The sequence below is a fragment of the Rana temporaria genome, chromosome 1 (assembly GCF_905171775.1).
Source record: "Rana temporaria chromosome 1, aRanTem1.1, whole genome shotgun sequence".
NCBI lineage: Eukaryota > Metazoa > Chordata > Amphibia > Anura > Ranidae > Rana > Rana temporaria.
The window spans coordinates 444038705-444060895 of NC_053489.1; the positions used below are offsets into that span (position 1 = coordinate 444038705).

Genomic DNA, 22191 nt, shown 5'->3' on the forward strand with positions numbered 1-22191 from the left:
AACATCCACCAGCTCTGTGATTTCGTCATGGAGGAGTGGAAGAGGACTCCGGTGGCAACCTGTCAAGCTCTGGTGAATTCCCATGCCCAAAAGGGTTAAGGCAGTGCTGCAAAATATCGGTGGCCACAAAAAATATTGACACTTTGGGCCCAATTTGGACATTTTCATCTTAGGGGTGTACTCACTTTTGTTGCCAGCAGTTTAGACATTAATGGCTGTGTGCTGAGTTATTTTATTTTGAGGGGACAGCAAATTTACACTGTTATACAAACTGTACACTCACTATTTTACATTGTGGCAAAGTGTCATTAATTTGAGTGTTTTTTTTTTTATTTTTATTTTTTTACTAAAAATATAGATTTAATAAAAATTAGGTAATTTTTGAGTGACATAAAAAATAGCAACTGCAGTAATTTTTATTCTACAGGGTCTCTGCAGAAAATACTGTATATACTGTTTGTGGGTTTAAAGTAATCTTTAGGCCTAAAACATTTACCATAAATGCAGTGTGTGTGTCTATGGCGAGCAGAGCAGTAGTGAGAGCAGGTACCTGTACAAAATAGGTACCTTGTTTCCCCAAAAAGAAGACCCACCCCAAAAATAAGACCTAGCATTATTTTCCAGGAGGCCTGCAATATAAGCCCTACCCCGAAAATAAGCCCTAGTTTAAAATTCTTTTAAAATTCTATAATTCACTCTATTACAGTGGTATATAATGTACAATGTGTGTGTTTCTGTAATATAATTGCGGGGAAGAGAGCTTCCGGCGGGTCACAGAAGCGCAGAGCGGCGCTATAACGAAAGTATTTGGCACAATTATATTACAGAAACACACACGTACATTATATAATGCTCTAATAGAGTGGATTATAGGATTGTACAAGCATTTTATCTCAGTTTACACTGGGGAATTCTGTCAGGCAGGGAGGGAGAGGGGGGAGTGAAGACCACACATGACATGGTAAGACCTACCCCGAAAATAAGCCCCACTGTGTCTTTTGTTACCAAAATTAATATAAGACCCGGGCTTATTTTCAGGGAAACACTTGAAGTGCTCACTGAAAAAAGATTGTTACAATAGTGGTGGAGAAGGATAAGTGAAATTTCCCCTTTTGTGAAGTTCCGCTTTAATTGGAAAGTTTGTGAGTAAATTATTCCTTATCTGTATTGTAAACCATAATGAAAAATAGTGGAAAAAGCATCTTTGGAGCGGTGAGAGGAGCGGCATGTATACCGCTCATTCCCATTGAAAACAATGGGAGACCGCGGCAATACCGCCGCGGGCGGTATTAACCCTTTATCGGCCGCTAGCGGGGGTAATACCGCACTGCTAGCGGCTGATTCCCGCGGCAATCCCGGCGGTATAGCGCCGCTATTTTTAGCGCCGTTATACCGCCACTGCGGCTCCCGCCCCAGTCTGAAAGGGGCCTTAGTGTAGCATATAGACATACCTAGTAATAGAAGAAAGACAAATGGCAACTCGCATGTTGGCAAAATAAAAAGCGCATTATCGCATAGCCTCAATCAGGTAAAACTGTCGTCCTTGAGGTAGCAGTGGTAATCCATGAAGTGTACATTGCCACAGGCCAGGTCTGCCAAAATGTAGGAGACTCTTTGACAGCATAGGAAAGCTGAAGCTGATAACATTATACACCCTAGCAGGACGTGACTATGCATTTCAAGGCCGCCCCAGCCTTCCCCCCCCCCCCCCCAAGTATGTTTAAGTGTATACTCACAGTGAATAATGATGCAAAAAAATAAAAAAATGGATAGTTCTAATATTAAACAGCTACTAGAGAGAGCAATTGTACATTCAAAAACCTTTTAACTACTAAAGGCACAAAATTAAATGACTGCATTAACTTATTTTTCTTCGTGCTGCCCCTTGAAGATATGTGATATGCGCTTTTTATTTTGCCAACATGTTGCTGTTTTTGTCATTTATTAATGTAGCGCTACCCCCTCAGGAGCCGCTGGTTAGATTTGGGATCGGCGTATTTAAGTTACCTTCGTGATGTGTCTAGGGATAATGATGGTGATGACAGCAGTAACGGAATGAATGTCCAGACTGTTGGTTGACGTTTTCAATGCTTTATTTCTGGTCCAACACGACCAACAGTCAACTTGAGGTAGATAGTGCAGATTGGTGAAAAGAGAATAAACTTCACAGATTCAGGCTATGGATAGAATAAGCAGTCCGGCCTCCAATAACTACACTTGTCACGTCGCCACTCCAGCCGGAGTGGGTAAAGTGTCCCTGGACAGACCTCTTTCACAGGCCCAATGTATCAAGAGCGTGAATAGTAGAGCGAATCCTCCCCGTTAATAATCAGCCTGAATCTCCCTCAGGATAGACTTCTTGTCCTTGAGTCACCGACTGACAGTTTGCAGCATACAACCTGTCAGTGTCCGCCACCCAGATCCCCAATGGTTCGTCTAAGCCCTGTTGGATCACCTGCCTCCGGGTTCACCTCAGACCGACTCCCCATCGAACAGCACAACTCGCTTGGGATCTTCTTGATGAGGGATGGGGAACCCAGTCAATCACTGGGGCCCCTTGGCAGCATCAGTCGCCCCGGGCCATGAGGGCCCAGAGTCAGGAACTCCGTGTAGCATGTGCGCCCCGGCCTGGTAGGCCATATAGCCGGGGCCCGTGATGTGCGCACACCCTAAAGGTGGGTGCCGCACCAGTAACCCGCAAAGAACCCAGAGCAATGGCCTCCGCCACAGAAATACCCCTCCCCAGCATGCTCCGCGGGGGAAAACTCCTCTAATTGGCTGCTGGGAAGAAGTGGCTCCGCCTGGACCCCTTTGGCGCCACCTGTCATCCAGAGATGAAACGGCATCTCCGGAGCCAGAATGACCCACAGGACAGTTCAGGGCTGGCGACAGCCAAATTTTAAATAAATCAACATGGATGATAGCAAGCAAGTCTCTCATCCCACTAAATTTAACGATCGCACCTGTACTGATAAGTACAAAGGCGCTACATTAATAAAAAAATAAAAAAAAGTTTTTATGCTACACTTATGTTGCACCCACTAAATTTTTTATAATTTTAAATGTTTATACTGCGCATTCTAGTTATTTTTATTGACTCCCTATGAGTGTTACCAGGCTTATACATGTTTTAGGTATTCTAATGATTTTTGTATGCCAGGCGTCCCAAGTAGGCGACAACCTCTGTTTTGCATTAATGTGTTTCTCTCTCTCTCTCGCTCTCTCTCTGCAGTCTTCCTCCTCTTCTCAAGAGAAGCTGCATCAACTACCCTACCAGCCCACTGCCGATGAGCTGCATTTTCTTTCCAAGCACTTCCGCAGCACAGAGAGCATCAGCAATGAAGAAGGAATGCAACCACCATGTATGCGGCCTCGTTCACGAAGCCTCAGGTGAGAGTACTGTAATGTACTAATTTTTTTTAAATCATCTTGCACTTAAAATATAAAATCTTGAACAAAAATATAGTCAAAGAGCTACGCAACTAATGCAGTTTAGTGATTGCATAATTCATGATAAAATTCTCTAGTTCATTTTTGACTACTGTATAAAAAGGTATACTTGTCCACACTCACAGCTGTTCCATATAGTATAATCATTGTAACTACGGAAAATGTTTGCACAGTTGACTGTGTCCCTTTTTTTTTTTATGTTTTTTTTTTTTTATGTTTTTCATGTTCCTTGCATGTACATACAGTCTCATTGATTTGTTTATATGTTCCAGTAAATCAAGAAAACAGGTCATCATTCAAAGTTACAGATCTGTGTGTCCCTTTTTACTTTTTAATACCCAGAGAGGTGCTCTGATGTTCAGTATGTACAGTACATCCGGAAAGTATTCACAGCGCTTCACTTTTTCCATATTTTTGTTATGGTACAGCCTTATTCCAAAATGTATTAAATTCATTATGTTCTTCAAAATTCTACAAACCATACCCCATACTGACAACATGAAAGAAGTTTGTTTGAAATCTTTGCAATTTTTTTTAAAAATAATAGAAAAAAAATCGCATGTACATAAGTATAAGCCTTTGCCATGACACTCAAAATTTAGCTCAAGTGCATCCTGTTGCCTCTAATTATCCTTGAGATGTTTCTGCAACTTGATTGGCATCCACTTGTGGTAAATTCAGTTAATTGGTCATGATTTGGAAAGGCACACACCTATCTATATAAGGTCCAACAGTTAACAGTGAATGTCAGAGCAAAAAAACAAGGCAAATGGTCCAAGAAATTGTCTGTAAACCTCCGAGACAGGATTGTATCGAGGCACAGATCTGGGGAAGGGTACCGAAATATTTCAGCATTGAAGGTCCCACTGAGCACAGTGGCCACCATCATGCGTAAATGAAAGCAGTTTGGAACCACCAGGACTCTTCCTACAGTGGGCCACCTGGCAAAACTGAGCGATAAGGGGAGAAGGGCATTAGTCAGGGAGGTAACCAAGAACCTAATGGTCAATCTGACAGAGCTCCAGTGTTTTTTCTGTGGAGGGAGAAGAACCTTCCAGAAGAGCAACCATCTCTGCAGCACTCCACAAATCAGGCCTGTATGGTAGAGTGGCCAGATGAAAGGCACATGACACTTGACAGCCCGCCTGGGGTTTTGCCAAAGGACACCTTAAGGACTCTCATTCCATGAGAAACCAAATTCTCTGGCCTGATGGAACAAAGATTGAACTCTTTGGCCTGAACTCTTTGGCCTGAACTCTTTGGCAAGCATCATATCTGGAGGAAACCAGGCACCGCTAATCACCTGGAAATTGCCATCACTACAGTGAAACATGGTGGTGGCAGCATCGTGCTGTGGGGATGTTTTTCAGCGGCAGGAACTGGGAGACTAATCAGGATTTAGGGAAAGATGAATGCAGCAATGTACAGAAACCTCCTTGATGAAAACCTATTCCAGAGAGGTCTGGACCTCCGATAGGAGCAAAGGTTCTTCTTCCAACAGGGAAACGACCCTAAGCACACAGCCAAGATAACAAAAAAGTTGTTATGGAACAACTCTGTGAATGTCTTTGAGTGGCCCAGCCAGACCCCAGACTTAAATCCGTTTTAAACATCTCTGGAGAGATCTGAAAATGGCTGTGCACCAACGCTCACCATCCAACCTGATGGAGCTTAAGAGGTCCTGCAAAGAAGAATGGGAGAAACTGCTCAAAAATAGGTAAGTGAAATATAGGTGAAGTGAACTCCTGCGCTGTCTAGAGTGAGGGGACAAGTGAAAAGTGGGGATACTGCTGCAAATAAAAAAGAGGTCTACCTCGATAGACAAAAAGTGATAATTGTAACAAGTGAAATATTTGCGCTGTAAAGTGTTATACAAATTAATGTGTGTGTGCATATAACCACATACATATACAAGTACAAAAAATGGGTGGGGAAAGTCCAAAAAAGGGGGAGTGACACTAATATACCAGTAAACAATATTGTTGAATAGTCATTAATCGAGGGCACAGTGCTGAAGAGGTCCAGGTACAACGAAAATCCAACCATGTAGGGGTGCAGTTCATCAATACTTTATCCAATCAATAACGTTGTGAAGTGAAAAATGTTGAAAAACACAACAACAATAAAAAAAAAAAAAAAAAAAAAAAATTATATAAAAATAGAAATAAAAATAAGTATAAAAATAAAAATAAGAATAAGGGTCAAAGTATTTCAGAAGTATGTCTTCTGATTTAAACCAGTAGAGATGCACTCACATGTGGGTGAAAAAACTGGGGCTCTTATCCACGAACGCCGAGCTCGTCAGTCCCTCCTTCCTCTCCCTTACTGCTTCTCCAGGGTTAGGAGTCCCGTGTCCCCAATGGTTCACGAGTCGGCTCTTGTTATGTATGAGGATCTCGGTGGTGTATGTGGGGTAAGAGAGAAGGACAAGCCTGATCGTGTGATATCATCAACAATAAACAAAAACCCCCCAAGAATGCCCAGGTAGTAATGCACTCACATGAACAATATAACATAAAAGACCTTCCTCCACGAGTGCGGACTCGCAATAAATCTGTGCCTCCAACACTTCCCCTCTATCTGTGGCTCAGTCCGGACACTCCGATGTGGCAGTCATACATGGGGGGAAGTGGAATGGACAACCACAGCGTAGCCCAGTCAGACGTGAAAAGTTTGACGTCACATGTTGACGATACGCGTCGGGATTGGAGGGCTTGACACACTCCAGCATCGGACCACTGGATATACGAGTTCGCCACTCGTCGGATTGATGCAGCAATTTCGATTTTAAATGTGAGTTTTTAAGTGCTTTTATAATAAACTTTTCACGTCTGACTGGGCTACGCTGTGGTTGTCCATTCCACTTCCCCCCATGTATGACTGCCACATCTGAGTGTCCGGACTGAGCCACAGATAGAGGGGAAGTGTTGGAGGCACAGATTTATTGCGAGTCCGCACTCGTGGAGGAAGGTCTTTTATGTTATATTGTTCATGTGAGTGCATTACTACCTGGGCATTCTTGGGGGGTTTTTGTTTATTGTTGATGATATCACACGATCAGGCTTGTCCTTCTCTCTTACCCCACATACACCACCGAGATCCTCATACATAACAAGAGCCGACTCGTGAACCATTGGGGACACGGGACTCCTAACCCTGGAGAAGCAGTAAGGGAGAGGAAGGAGGGACTGACGAGCTCGGCGTTCGTGGATAAGAGCCCCAGTTTTTTCACCCACATGTGAGTGCATCTCTACTGGTTTAAATCAGAAGACATTGCTATCCCTCTCTGTGACGTTATCACACCATTTGGTTTCTACTCCTTTTACTTTTTCATGTAATACACTTTATGGAGACCCGTATGTGATATTCAACAACGGACCACACCCATCAGGATCAGGCTGATTTAATCCAGCTTGCCAGATTAGAGGTGAGCTGCTGGGATCACTAGAGGTGCATATATGAGATCTTGGTTACGGCTCACTCTCTATCTTTCACCCTTTTTGGATACAAGGCCTCCTTCTTCTGAAATACTTTGACCCTTATTCTTATTTTTATTTTTATACTTATTTTTATTTCTATTTTTATATAATTTTTTTTTTTTTTTTTTTTTTTTATTGTTGTTGTGTTTTTCAACATTTTTCACTTCACAACGTTATTGATGAACTGCACCCCTACATGGTTGGATTTTCGTTGTACCTGGACCTCTTCAGCACTGTGCCCTCGATTAATGACTATTCAACAATATTGTTTACTGGTATATTAGTGTCACTCCCCCTTTTTTGGACTTTCCCCACCCATTTTTTGTACTTGTATATGTATGTGGTTATATGCACACACACATTAATTTGTATAACACTTTACAGCGCAAATATTTCACTTGTTTCAAAAATAGGTGTGCCAAGCTTGTAGTATCATACTCCAAAAGACTTAATAAAGGGGTTGTAAATGTACAATTTTTTCCCCCCTAAATGGCTTCCTTTACCTTAGTGCAGTCCTCCTTCACTTACCTCATCCTTCGATTTTGCTTTTAAATGTCCTTATTTCTTCTGAGAAATCCTCACTTTCTGTTCTTCTGTCTGTAACTACACACCGTAATTTAAGGCTTTCTTCCTGGTGTGGAGTGTCGTGCTTGCCCCCTCCCTTGAGCGGGGAGTGGGCGAGCAGGAGAGTCAGGACGTCCACTAACACACAGCTCCTTTCTCTATCTGCAATGCAGAGAGTGTCCTGACTCACCCCCTTTCCCCTCAAGGGAGTGGGCGAGCACGACACTCCACACCAGGGAGAAAGCCTTGCATTACTGTGTGGAGTTACAGACAGAAGAACAGGACGTGAGGATTTCTCAGAAGAAATAAAGACATTTAAAAGCAAAATGGAAGGATGAGGTAAGTGAAGGAGGACTGCACTAAGGAAAAGGAAGCTATTTAGGAAAAAAAATGTTTACCTTTACAACCCCTTTAAGGCTGTAACTTCAACAAAGTATTAAGCAAAGACTATAAATATTTATGTACATTTTTTAAATAAATTTGCAAAGATTTAAAACAAACTTCTTTCATGTCGTCATTATATGCTGTATTGTTTGTAGATTTTTGAGGAAAATAATTAATATAATCTATTTTGGTATAAGGCTGTAACAAAACAACATTTTTTAAAAGTGAAGCGCTGTGAGATGAAATCATTTTTGGCCATACTTCTCTTGTGGGTCACAGGAGTGCCTTTTAATTTTGCTCTCCAGTGACCCAGAGTCCACTTATAGCAGGGTGTTTCCCACTGTCATGGCAGAGCAGCTCCCGGCTCTGGAAGGTTCCTGACAATATTGTCAGGGGTTCACCCAGCTGCCTCATTGACAGCTGATTCCAGCTCTTAGCATGCAGCTAAGAGCCCGAGCCAGCTGCGCTCGCCCCCTCTCCTGCCCAACGATCCAGTGAGCTCTGAAGAAGCAGAGCAGAGAGCGGTCACTGATCTTTGCTCTGAGCAGACCAAGAACTTGATCAGCAGTAATGACAGCTCTTGATCTTAGAGCTGACATGGGACAGCTGCAGCATAGCTTTTATGTTTAATAACCCCATACAGTACATACAATAATGCTGATGTGCTTATTTGCAACATAAATGTGTGTCTTTTTTTTTTTTTTTTTTTTTTTAAATAACTTCACAGATTTGTTGTTTGAATATGTGGTTATTTATTTTTGTTATTTTTAAGCAATGCTTCTTTCAATATAAAGGAAACAGAACTAAAGTGTTTGAGACAGGAAATGAAGCAATAGATATAAATGATTTTGTATATGCTTTAAGGAATCTGTTTGTATGTCTTTCAGCCCTGGTCGAGCATCAGGAAACTTTGATAATGAGATCATTATGATGAATCATGTTTATAAGGAGAGATTTCCAAAGGTAATTGTATGTTAAACTCATGTATTATTTTGCCTCTTAGCGTCCCTAAAACAGCAGTCTGTTTTTATCATTGTAAACAAAGAAAGGATGGTGGGGGGGGGGGTTAGTTAAAGCCTACATTGAGTCCCTTTGTTTCACTTTTTTACTAGTATGATGGAAAGATCAGTGCTGCCCTGGCAATGCAATAACAACAGACCCTTCCTCTCTGCAGCTGCGTTTCTATCTTTTGTTGCTTGTACACATACACAGTCATGGCCGATCGAACACACACATCCCTGCAGTAGTGTGTAATCTTTGACTTTTATGAACGATCCTTCAGCACTGTGTAGTGCTGATTGTTCATAAAAGTGAAAGATTGCTCAGTGCTGCGGGGCTGTGATCCAGCAAGTGGGGCTGTGTATGTTTACAAACAGCTGCAATTAGGCACACAGAGCCACAGTTTGGTTGGGCATGGGAAACGGTGGGGGTGCACCACACTACTTGACAATGGCAGAACAAATTCCAACAGGACCAAGTGTTTCTGCTGAAGGATTAAATTGAACATTTTAAAACTCTATTGAGACGACTTCTTTAATGTTGTTCATTAAAAATACCATATCTGTCAATTTTATCTCCAACAACTAAATTTTGAATCGTGTTATGTGCATCATAGGCTTCACAGGGCAATTGGACAACGAAAAAAATGTTGACTTTTCTTGGGCAAACATCTGGGCTACTGCTTATTTGGAGAGAAGAAATGTGCGGTGAAGGGAAGAAAAAAGAATGAGCATTATTATTGGGCACAGACTATTGCTAGATACACAGCCCAAAATGGTCCAAAAACAGTCCAGCCGTTACTGGCTGACTTTCGGCCCTTGTGTACAGGTCCTCATAAGACAGAAGCCGGTCTCCAGGCCTATGCTGGAAAACCAGCAGGAGATCTGCATTTGATTAGCGACTGGAGCCCAATGGCTACAAGCTCTGACATGTGTGTTCTCCCGGGAGGAGGAAGTGGAGCGCAGCGCTTTATGTACAGGGTCATTTACTGGTCCCAGTAGTAATCTAGACTATCATTCTAAAATTTCAGTGATCCCATTTTCCTCCCTTTTTGTTAGACCAACCTAGTTAAAGTACGGTCCACACTGGCAAATGCAAGTTATCAGGATGGCACAGAGTTCAGCAACAGCTTGGGAGCTAGAACACATTCCCTGCTGGGTGGAATAGCGGGTACTGGCTCTCTGCACTGCACATTCCCAGCATAGAAAATTAGCATGAAGGTCTTCCTAAACTGTCAGCACCTGGATTCTGGTGAATAATCTGTCAACCAGGATGTGTTTCGACATATGTACGTCCGCTAGGGGATGCTGGACATGGATTTGATGGCGTATTGTTTTAGTAGAAAAGTTGACAAATTTGTTGCAAAATCAAAGGATCTACTATCTTTCGCAGGAGACATTCTGATGGCTCTGTGGGATTATTACAATCTGATAATGATCATTGTGTTTCCCCGGTGAAGCTTTTGTGCCAACTATTCTGGTAGATGAAGTTAGAGGGTATGCCCATCATCCTCATAGCTCCAGATTGACACAGGAGTAGGCAGATCTGGGTGTCTTCTCGCAGTTATCTCATGGCGTCTTCCAGTTTTGCCACAGCTGTGATTGCAGGGGACAGTACTGCATCCTGCTTCTCAGTTGGCTTGCTTTAAATCATGATTCTTGAAGCACACGTGCTAAGAGACCAAGAGACTGAGTTTTTCATGTCTACCAAGCTTAAGACCTGCAAGTGAACATCTTGGAAGGTTTATCACCATAACTGCAAGGCTTACTTTCAGTAGTGTGATTCTTTTGGCTTTAATCCTCACTTATCCTTGGATTCCATTTCTGAAGATGGGGATAGAACAGTGTTTGGTGACGAGTGCCATCAGATTTCAACCTTGGGGATTCCTTGCCAGTGGCTCCTGACAAACTATTCTTTGATTTAAAGCTATGTTCACAGGGTAGTTCATGTTACTTACCATGTGAAGTCCTCCTTTGAACTTGGGATTTTACCTTGGTCTTTTTGGCCATACAGAGTCTTCCATTCAAATTTATTTCAGAAGTTCCTTGATGAACTTGTGCCAAAAGGTAGCCTTTTTGGTTACTTTTACACATTTTTTATTTCGTTGACTAAAATTAATAAATTTTCATTGACTATATTAACACTATTTTAGTCAACTAAAATATGACTAAAACAATTCAGATGTCAAAAATACAACTAAAATGTAATTTTAGTTAAGACTATCACTAAAACTAAATCTGACGTCAAAAACTGCACTACCACACAAGCAAAGGTAGGGGGCATCTACTAAGCTTTTCTTAATATTTAATGCTGATAATATATTCGGGTAATATGTGCAATGGCTTTACAGCCAATAGAGTTTTGTAGGGTTTTTTGTCTTTTTTTTTTTTTTTTTAATAACTGCACTTCTGTTTGTCAAAAAAGCAACATTTTTGTTTGTTTATTAAACTTGGTTTTATTTATAAAGACGATGTATATCACAACGGCTAAATCTGTGTCTGTAGTGCTGTTCAAACCGTAAAACATAATTAATAACATGTTCGATTTTTACTCCAGGAGTATGAGTCTGGAAATTCCTAGAGAAATGCTTAAATAAGGCATTACAATTTAGCTAAACCCATTCGATTTTAGTAGACTTGAAGTGGAAGTAAACCCTTCAATTTCATAGTTACAAAAACAGTTAACATTCCCGGCATGCCGGAAATGCTAGCTGTCACATTTGTTTGTGCTCTCAACCAAACTGCCAAACCATCCAATGGCTGGTTTCATAACAGGTCACATGTACAGCTTAATGGCAGTTGCAGATTAAACCGAGGTCAAGATGGCCGCTTCCTTGGCTGAAAACGATAGGAGGGTTTACTTCCACTTTAAAGTGAAGGTCCACACTAAAAATGGAACTTCAGCTTTTCAGAATCCCCCCCTGCAGTGTCACATTTGGCACTTTTCAGGGGTAGGGGGGAGCAGATGCCTGTCTAATACAGGTATTTTTCTCCCACTTCCGGGCATAGAAACCCGAGCCACTTGTGGGTATTTTCGCCGCTTCCGGGAGCCTTCTCCTCCCCCCCTGTCTTCTGGGAGACACACGGGTCCCAGAAGACAGGAGAGACCAGTGGGATCGCACAGCGCGAGTCGTGTATGTCCTGTAGGGAACAGGCTTCACTTCCTGATTCTCTTACCGAAGATGGCGGCGCCTCCACCCGAGGGACAGATCGGATTCAGGTGCCGACTTTGCGGGTGCCCTGGACAGGTAAGTGTCCTTATTTTAAAAGTCAGCAGCTGCAGTATTTGTAGCTACTGACTTTAAAAAAAAAATTGGGCGGAACTCCGTTTTAATTGTATTTTAGTTAACTAAAATCTCCAGTACAATTTAAACGAAAACAATACAGGTAACGAAAATACGACTTAAACTAAAATGTAATTTTAGCCAAAAGACTAGGACTAAAACGAAATCGAAATTTTGCATAAAAAAATAACACTTCTTTTTACATGGACTTAGGAGGGTTTAGTAAACGGCTGTTTTATTTTTGCGAGGACATGTTTCTGGTGCCCTGTGACTTTCATTTTTGCCTAAGGTCCAGCTCGGGTCTGTCACATTACTTGAATGCTACTTCTTTTGGAAGTGGGATTCTTTGTTTTTCATTCTGGTTGCTAGCTGTAAGGGTTCCTATGGTTATTAGTTGGACCTTCTTTTCTCTATCTTGTGCTATCCTGATGCTTTAAAGCTTATGCATTAATGTACAGGGGGTCCCCTAGTTACAAACATCCGATTTACAAATGACTCCTACTTACAAACGGAGGGAGACCACAAGAAGTGAGAGGAAATCTACCCCTAGGAAGGGAAATTCACTCCTGAGTTAATATGGGAAAAAGGTGTCTCCTCTGATGCTTTATCACCAAGGCTTGTTTCCACAACAACCCAAAATTTCCAAAATCCAACTGTCACAGGGACAGAAAGTGAGGTGAAATCTTCTGAACAGGGCACAGACAGCAAAACAAATGTTACAGGGGTGTAAAATCGTTTTTTGGGCTGGAGCTACACTTAAAAATTTTACCTGTTCCGACTTACAAACAGATTCAACTTAAGAAAAAACCTACAGACCCTATCTTGTTTGTAACCTGGGAACCACCTGTATTGGGATCCCCCATTTCCTTGTCATGTTTTATCAGTCCGAAATGAATTTGGAGTGATGAGACCAAAATTGAGCTTTTTGGCCACAACCATAAACTCTACATTTGGAGAGCAGTCAACAAGGCCTATGATGAAAGGTACACGATTCCTAATGTGAAACGCGGAGGTGGATCGCTGATGTTTTGGGGATGTGTGAGCTACAAAGACGCAGGAAATTTGATCAAAATTGATGGCAGGATGAATGCAGTATGTTATCAAAAAATACTGGAGGAACATTTGCATTCATCAGCCAGGAAGCTGCGCATGGGACGTACTTGGACATTCCAACATGACAATGATCCAAAACACAAGGCCAAGTCAAACTGTCATTGGCTACAGCAGAATAAACCAAAGGTTCTGGAGTGGCCATCTCAGTCTCCTGACCTCAATATCATTGAGCCACTCTGGGGAGATCTCAAACGTGCAGTTCAGGGAAGAAACTCCAAGAATTTACAGGAACTGGAGGCGCTTTGCCAAGAAGAATGGGCAGCTTTACTATCTAAGAAGATTAAGGCCCCTTGCTCAGCGGGGATCGCTCCGTTGATCCCCACTGAGCCGGCGGTCAACAGGGCGGTCCCCGCACACTGTGCAGGGACCGCCCTGTCTTTTCTCTGCTCTCCCCTATGAGGGGATCGGATGAACACGGACCGTCTGTCCGTGTTCACCCGATCCAATCCACCAGATGGATGAAAAAGTAGGTTTTTCCTCCGTCACACTTTGGCGGGTCGGATGTCAGCGGGCATGTCACCGCTGACATCCGCGGCTCCATAGAGGAGCACGGAGCGCCCGTTCAGGTCCGCCTAAAAAACTGAACAGGCCGCCCGTGTGAAAGAGCCCAAAGAGCCTCATCCACAAATACCACAAAAGAACTGGGGTATGTAAACTTTTGATCAGGGTCATTTGGGTAGTTTCTGTTGTCATTATGATTTAAAAAGAGTTAACAGTTGCTTGATAATAAATGGCTTCAGCCAAACAATAACCATGAGTGAAAGAAAAGTTTTTGTGTTTATCATTCATATTCTCTTAAAAATGGCCAATAAATCATTAATTTAATTGTACCATGGTATGTAAACTTATGAACACAAGTGTGTGTGTGTGTGTGTGTGTGTGTATTTTTATATATATATATATATATATATATATATATATATATATATATATATATATATATATATATATATATATATATATATATATATATATATATATATATATATATATATATATATATATATATATATATAATCCTAAAAAATATGCCCCATAATATCAAATTGTCTGGTAAGCAGCAATACACCCACTGGGCATGTAAATGTGTCCTTCACTGAATGTCTCACTAAAGAATTCTATAGAGTGCAAAAAAAAAATATCCTATCCTACATAGTACTGTATACTTGTAAGTCATTGAATTCATGCCAGCTTTTGCAGTTGGCAGTCCCCAAATATAACATAAGTATGGAGGGAAGCAGTAACAATTATACATTGCAGTTTACTTGGAGAGCTTAGTAACCCTTAAGCTCAACATAGAATTCATAACATAGAGCAGCTAGTGCTCAGTAAGACTCTAGCAGAACATCATAATAAAAGGAAGCCTATACAAATTCTGCTAGATTGACTTAATAGCTTTAGCCTTAGGTTATAATTTTTTCTTTCTTCTGTGATGTTTCTATAATGCAGTATTCCTGCATCAAAGATCACTTTAATGCAGTTGTATGTACATGTATTTCTATATGGGAAAACCAATAATCCTTGTTTATATGGAAAGGTTTTCTAGAAGTATATAAGGGTAATGTGCAGAAGGTTGATTGAGAATCGTGTGTGTGTGTGTGTGTGTTTACATACTGTATATAAAATGTATTTTATGTCTGTGTATACGCTAAAAATTGCGCCCATTCCAGGACCAGAAAGGTTTAGGGATATAACCAACCATGCTAAAAAAAGTGAGTGGGCAGTATGTCAGTAGAGCAGAGGGTCATGTTGGGGGGATAATGTGTGGAGGGTATTACAGATGGGGAAATATGTCCTCAATAGGGCAGGAGAAAAGTGCAGGGCAATGTGCAGTATGTTTAATAGAAGAGTCCAGAGGTATGATGGGTGGAGGTATGTGCAGAAGAGAATACTGGACAACACAATAGGAAGCTTTGAGAAACTTTTGCAGCGAGGGGTAGAGACTTGCGGTAGCTCTATGGCTACCCCGGGCTTTAGCAGGCTCTTGGTGAATCTCCGGGCAGGTTCCATCACATATCACCGAGGGGCAGGAAGCGGGGACAGCTGACAGCGTGCTGGGGAAAGGTACTGACACAGAGCAGGGGGAGGGAGCGATGCAGATGGGACTGAGCACTGGATGGATGCTGCTGGGGGACAGAGCAGAGATGGGGTCAGTGGCAGCTGCATCTTCTCCTTGACATCAACAACAGCCGTGTATTTCCTCCCTCCTCCTCCTAGGCCAATAGGATTGCTTCTCCTTTTGGCCAATCGGAAACTGGTCTCAGGATCCGCTTTCTGATTAGCCGGGAAGAGAATCAGTGTGACCATAGCGCATATTCAATTTTCACAGAACTGGGTGGGCTCAGAGTACATGGCTCTAATCGCATGCCTTAAATAAAAAAACTCAGAATCCATGCGTCCGGGACCCTGCATGTAGATTAGGGGGGCCGGACACATGGATAGGGGGAAGTGCGTTGCCCCTGCACCCCTAATGGGTGGGCCGCCACTGGTAATCGGAAAGTGTGCATACTGCATAAAGATCTCAAATACAGTACACTTTTTCTATTCCTTTGCAAGGAAGACTTTTAAAACAAACAGCAGCAAATGATAAAAAAAAAATTAAATCAGCCTGTTGGACCTTAAACAAATTATAACCGCTAATCTTTGTCACGGTGAAAGGTGGTGTAATCTGGTATATGAGGCCAGAGGGAGGCCTATAAGAGTCTAGACCCTGATTCTACCATATTGCATCCTGATCTTAGCAATATGAAGCATTAACCACTTCCTGATCTTGGTTTTAATGGTCACACATTTTTGGAGTACATGCCCTTATTTTTGTTCTGTGCTAGTAGAGCATTTCTATATCTTTCAGTGAACCCAAAATGGCAGTGTGTGACTTCTTGCACCAAATGGCTGCACATTCATTGTTTTCATAGCAAACCGATGTCCTGTGCTTTTCTGTTTGAACATTATAGTACATTAATATGTAAATACTCTCACAGTATAAATGTATCATAAGGGCTTTAGGGCCTCATTCCACTTTTCCAGCCCAGTGCTGTTCACTAACGCAGTGTATTAAGGCGGCGCACTCATTCCAATTGACTGCCAGGGCACCATACCGGGCCAAAAAAGCACCTGCACCATTTCTGTCCAATGCAGTATGCTGCGACACATCAGGGTAGTATGCAACCAAGCGTTGGAGTGCTGATCAAAATGAATGGTACCACAACACACTAAAGTGTGCATGTTGTGTTGCCAAGTGCTTTGAAAGTATTTTCTTTATTGTTGTTTTTTAATAAATGTTGGAAACTATGCAGTTCCTTATCCTTCTGCTTGGTATAATGGATTACGTTTACCTTGTTTTAGGCAACAGCGCAGATGGAAGAGAGACTTCAGGATGTCATCACTAACTTATGCCCAAGTCGCACTTTACCTTTGGCTGATGGTGTCTTAGGTTTCATTCATCATCAGATCATTGAGCTGGTTCGAGACTGCCTCGACAAATCAAAGGGGGCAGTGGTTACTTCCCGCTATTTTGTGGAGCTCCAAGAAAAGCTGGAAAAGATGCTACAAGACGTGAGTTTTTAATACAATTTTAGATGCCGTAAAGTTAAAGCATACCTGTAGCCCAATATGATTGGGCAAAGGCTGAACTTCACTCTACCCTCATCCTCCTACTGTGGCATTGTGACTACATATCAGTTAATTTGCATAAAAACTTCTATGTGAGTACAGGTACTCAAATCCATTATGATGAAATTAAAGGATGTTGCAAAGGCGGAAGTTTTTTTGTTTTTTTTGTTATCTTGATGCATTAAGCTAAAAAACCTTCGGTGTGTGTCAGCCTACCCAGCACCCCCTAATTACTTACCTGAGCCTCTTCCCTCTACAGCGATGTCCACGAATCCCTCGGCTGTCCAGGACACTCCTGATTTGCTGAGAAACAGCAGCGGCGCCATTGGCTCTCACGGCTGTTACTCAAAGTTAGCCAGCCAATCGGGAGACGGGGAGGTGCCAGGCCAGGGCTCCGTGTCTGAATTGATATATTTAGCTCTGACTCTGCTTGGGTGCCACCATAGAAAACTGCTGGCTGAGGGGGCACGCAATAGGAAGGGCCAGGAGCAGCAAAGAGAGACCTGAGAAGAGGAGGATCTGGTCTGCTCTGTGCAAAACCAACTGCACAGAGGAGGGAAGTTATAATTTGTTATTTTTAAAAAAAAAGACTTTACAATAACTTTAAATCAAAAATGGCTTCCTTAAGGACCGCCTCCTGCAAATATATGTCGACAGAATGGCACGGCTGGGCACAAGCACGTACCTGTACGTCCTCTTTAAGTGCCTAGCCATAGGTCGCGGTCTGAAGCTCCGCGGCCACGGGACCCGATCACCGCCAGAGTACCGCAATCGGTCCCCAGAGCTGAAGAACGGGGAGAGCTGTGTGTAAACACAGCTTCCCCGTTCTTCACAGTGGCAGCTTCATTGCATGTGTTCCCTAATATAGGGAAACACGATCAATGACGTCACACGTCCAGCCCCGCCCCCCTACAGTTAGAAAAACATATGAGGTCATACATAACCCTACAGCGCCCCCTAGTGATTAACTCCTAAACTGCACTGTCATTTTCACAGTAAACAATGCATTTTTATAGCATTTTTTGCTGTGAAAATGACAATGGTCCCAAAATGTGTCAAAATTGTCCGATGTGTCCGCCATAATGTCGCAGTCACGAAAAAAATCGCTGATTGCCGCCATTAGTAGTAAAAAAATTAAAATGAATAAACTTGCAATAAAACTATATCCTATTTTTATAAACGTTATCAATTTTGCGCAAACCAATCGATAAACGCTTATTGTGATTTTTTTACCAAAAATAGGTAGAAGAATACGTATCGGCCTAAACTGAGGAAAAAAATACGTTTTTTTTATATCTTTTTGGGGGATATTCATTATAGCAAAAAGTAAAAGATATTGATTTTTTTTCAAAATTGTCGCTCTATTTTTGTTTATAGCGCAAAAAATAAAAACTGCAGGGGTGATCAAATGCCACCAAAAGAAAGCTCTATTTGTGGGAAAAAAAGGACACCAATTTTGTTTGGGAGCCACATCACACAACCGCGCAATTGTCAGTTAAAGCAACGCAGTGCCGAATCGCAAAAACTGGCCAGGTCCTTAACCTGCATAAAGGTCCTGGTCTCAAGTGGTTAAGGGCACTAGTTTAGGTAATGACCCCTAAGATTATCTAGAAGACTGATGCAGACAAACTTCTCTTCCTCTTACCAAGGAACATTGACCCTTGTACATGAGGATCAAGGGTCTACTGGGCCTACTCATTTAGGTTCTGAGTAGGCTGCCGAAGTGTAAAGGTAAGTTCATCTGCATCTGAGACGTATAGTGATACTATAAATTATGACGAGAATGACATGAGAAACTATTAAGTGATTTAAAATAAACCTGCAGAGAGGAGTTGCTAAAATACCACTACCTACATGCGAAATCGCGTTTTTAATCCTGTGGACCCTAGAGCCCCGAAACTACAAAAATTATTTTTTTGCAAACTTTGACCAACTGCTATGTTTAAAAGCCACCTCTCCTCCTGCTCCCACTTCTACACCTGAATAATGGTCCATCTTATATGTTAGTTCAAGTTTTAGTATATCTCCTTATGGGGTTCAGTTTTTGTTGGGGGAATTTCCAGGGCTGTTCCAAATTTGAGTGGGTTTCTGTCCCTGGGAGACCGCAACATATGGAAGACGCATACACACCTTTTTATTACATATATTTGTGTAGATATTTTTTATTTATTTTTTTGTCCTATATATGTTTTCTTTGCACACATGTATATGGGATTTTACTATTCGTTTTTATATTTTAATTAATCTGATATAAGATTTGTGAATTTTTTCTGTATGGGGACTGCGTGTTGGAGAATACAAGAGGAGGACATGAATGGTTTTGTCTTTGATTCATAAGTTAACCTTAAACGTCCTGTTTGCTTGTGTTGCCTTCATGCCTTCGCCATGCGCTTCATGGATCACTCCTGATTGCTTGTAGGTTAATTGATCAATTAATTGATGATGGATCATCTGGTCAGATTCCTATATGTGTAATACATTTTATATATATATATATATATATATATATATATATATATATATATATATATATATATATATATATATATAATTTATTACATATAGGTGTGTGTGTGTGTGTGTGTGTGTATATATATATATATATATATATATATATATATATATATATATATATATATATATATATATATACACACAATCAGTGTTTGTAATCTTGTAGCTATGATTAAAGCTGAGTTCCAGCCTTTTTTTAATGTTTATTAAAAGTCAGCAGCTACAAAAGGTGTAGCTGCTGGCTTTTAATAAACCGACACTTTCCTGTTCCATGGTCCAGCAACGTGCCGCCGGAAGCTTCATTCCGGTCCCCCCCCCTTCACCGCTGGCGCCTCCATTGCAACTGTGGGCACCCGGCCATGACAGCTTTCGGCTTCACGGCCAGGCACTCACTGCGAATGCGCGAACGGCGCAGCGCTCCCTGAGTGGACAGGCGATCGCCTGGGACCTGTCACGTGTCCCAGGCGATCGCCTACAGGGAGGGGCCGCTAAAAGGCAATATGATGTATCGCCTTAGTGGTCCCTGGGCAGAAAGAGGAAGTGGGACAGGAAGTCCCACTCTCCCCCAAGAAAATTACATGCCAAATGTGACTTGTAAGGGGGGGCGAGGAGTGGATTAAGCGGAAGTTCCACTTTTGGGTGGAACTCCGGTTTAAGCACCAATAAGGGTGTGAAATGCACCAGCTGTCACTGTCCCTGTATCCCTGTGACTATGGATTTTAATTAATTCCAATAAAGGTGTATGTATCAGAGTGCTGCCGTCCAGCTCTTCTTCTTTCCTCTAATACAAGTTTTAGTAGGCAGAGTTCAATAGTTATGAAGCATTGAGTGTACAATTTTTACCTGCAAAGTTAAATAAATAAAATAAAATTTTTGCTAATGGACTTGAGAAACATGGTGGTCAGGTTTCATAGCAAAGAGGCCCCTGCTGAGGATTTACTGAAAAAAATGTTGCCTCTAAACCAGGGGTGGGCAATTATTTTTTCGATGGGGCCACATGAGAAACTAAAAATATTTTGGAGGGCCGGGCCAAAAGGCTAAACTCAATACTGCATAAAATCAATTGTATTTCTTTATAAAAAGCAGTAAATATCATTGTTGGACAACTGGTACGAGTACTTGTTATAGACATGGCACAGGAGGGGGACAGAGGCGGGGGACAGACGCTGGGGACATGACACAGGCGGGGAACAGACGCTGGGGACATGACACAGGCGGGGAACAGACGCTGGGGACATGACACAGAAGGGGGACAGACGCTGGGGACATGACACAGGAGAGGGACAGACGCTGGGGACATGACACAGGAGAGGGACAGACGCTGGGGACATGACACAGGAGAGGGACAGACGCTGGGGACATGACACAGGAGGGGGACAGACGCTGGGGACATGACACAGGCGGGGAACAGACGCTGGGGACATGACACAGGAGAGGGACAGACGCTGGGGACATGACACAGGAGAGGGACAGACGCTGGGGACATGACACAGGAGGGGGACAGACGCTGGGGACATGACACAGGAGAGGGACAGACGCTGGGGACATGACACAGGAGAGGGACAGACGCTGGGGACATGACACAGGAGAGGGACAGACGCTGGGGACATGACACAGGAGAGGGACAGACGCTGGGGACATGGCACAGGAGAGGGACAGACGCTGGGGACATGGCACAGGAGGGGGACAGACGCTGGGGACATGGCACAGGAGGGGGACAGACGCTGGGGACATGGCACAGGAGGGGGACAGACGCTGGGGACATGGCACAGGAGGGGGACAGACGCTGGGGACATGACACAGGAGGGGGACAGACGCTGGGGACAGGCAGCCACTGTTTAATCAATAACAATTGATTAAACAGTGGCTGCATGTGATGGCACAGTGGCTGCGTGTGATGGCACAGTGGCTGCGTGTGATGGCACAGTGGCTGCGTGTGATGGGCACAGTGGCAACAATTGATGGCACAGTGGCTGCGTTTGATGGGCACAGTGGCTGCGTGTTATTGGCACAGTGGCTGCGTGTTATTGGCACAGTGGCTGCGTGTGATTGGCACAGTGGCTGCATGTGATTGGCACAGTGGCTGCGTGTGATTGGCACAGTGGCTGCATGTGATTGGCACAGTGGCTGCGTTTGGGAACAGTGGCAACAATTGATTGCACAGTGGCTGCGTGTGATTGGCACAGTGGCTGCGTTTGATGGGAACAGTGGCTGCGTGTGATTGGCATAGTGGCTGCGTTTAATGGGCACAGTGGCGACAATTTATGGTGGCACAGACTCATGGGCGTCCGCTGAAATTTTTTCAGGGGGGGGGGGGGCGCTTCAGCAGCGGCGATACACAGTCGCATTTTACCCTTTCATCGACCGCTAGCGGGGGTTAAAAGCTATCCCCCCCACGTTAAAATTTAAAAACACCCCACTGTGCCCCCTGCATCTTTCAATATCTCTTTGTCCTACTGTGTACCCCGTCTCCACAACTGCACCTCTGGACCCCTTTACATTACACAGCATCCTGCATCACTGGACCTATTTCTATTATTACATAGTTATACAAAATTAAATGGTTCAACTCACCATAATGCAGAAACAGTTGGAGACCCGAGTGTGTCACTTGCCACCATCGCCTGCCACATGCTTATCACTTGCCACGTTGCCTGTCACATGTTGTGGATTGTCACTTGCCACGTTGCCTGCTGTCACATGTTGTGGATTGTCACTTGCCACGTCGCCTGCTGTCACATGTTGTGGATTGTCACTTGCCACGTCGCCTGTCACATGTTGTGGATTGTCACT

At 42.9% G+C, this 22191-nt stretch overlaps 1 protein-coding gene across 3 annotated transcripts in view; it reads left to right on the forward strand.

Moving 5' to 3' along the window:
* The window catches only part of MAST3 (microtubule associated serine/threonine kinase 3), a 251058-nt gene that overhangs the window by 159986 nt on the left and 68881 nt on the right, over positions 1-22191 (forward strand). For all 3 annotated transcript variants that reach the window (XM_040326886.1, XM_040326891.1, XM_040326895.1), the window contains 3 exons: positions 3233-3390; positions 8765-8840; positions 16618-16827. In XM_040326886.1, coding sequence (XP_040182820.1) covers positions 3233-3390; positions 8765-8840; positions 16618-16827 — 444 coding nt within the window. The remainder of the gene's footprint in view (positions 1-3232; positions 3391-8764; positions 8841-16617; positions 16828-22191) is intronic.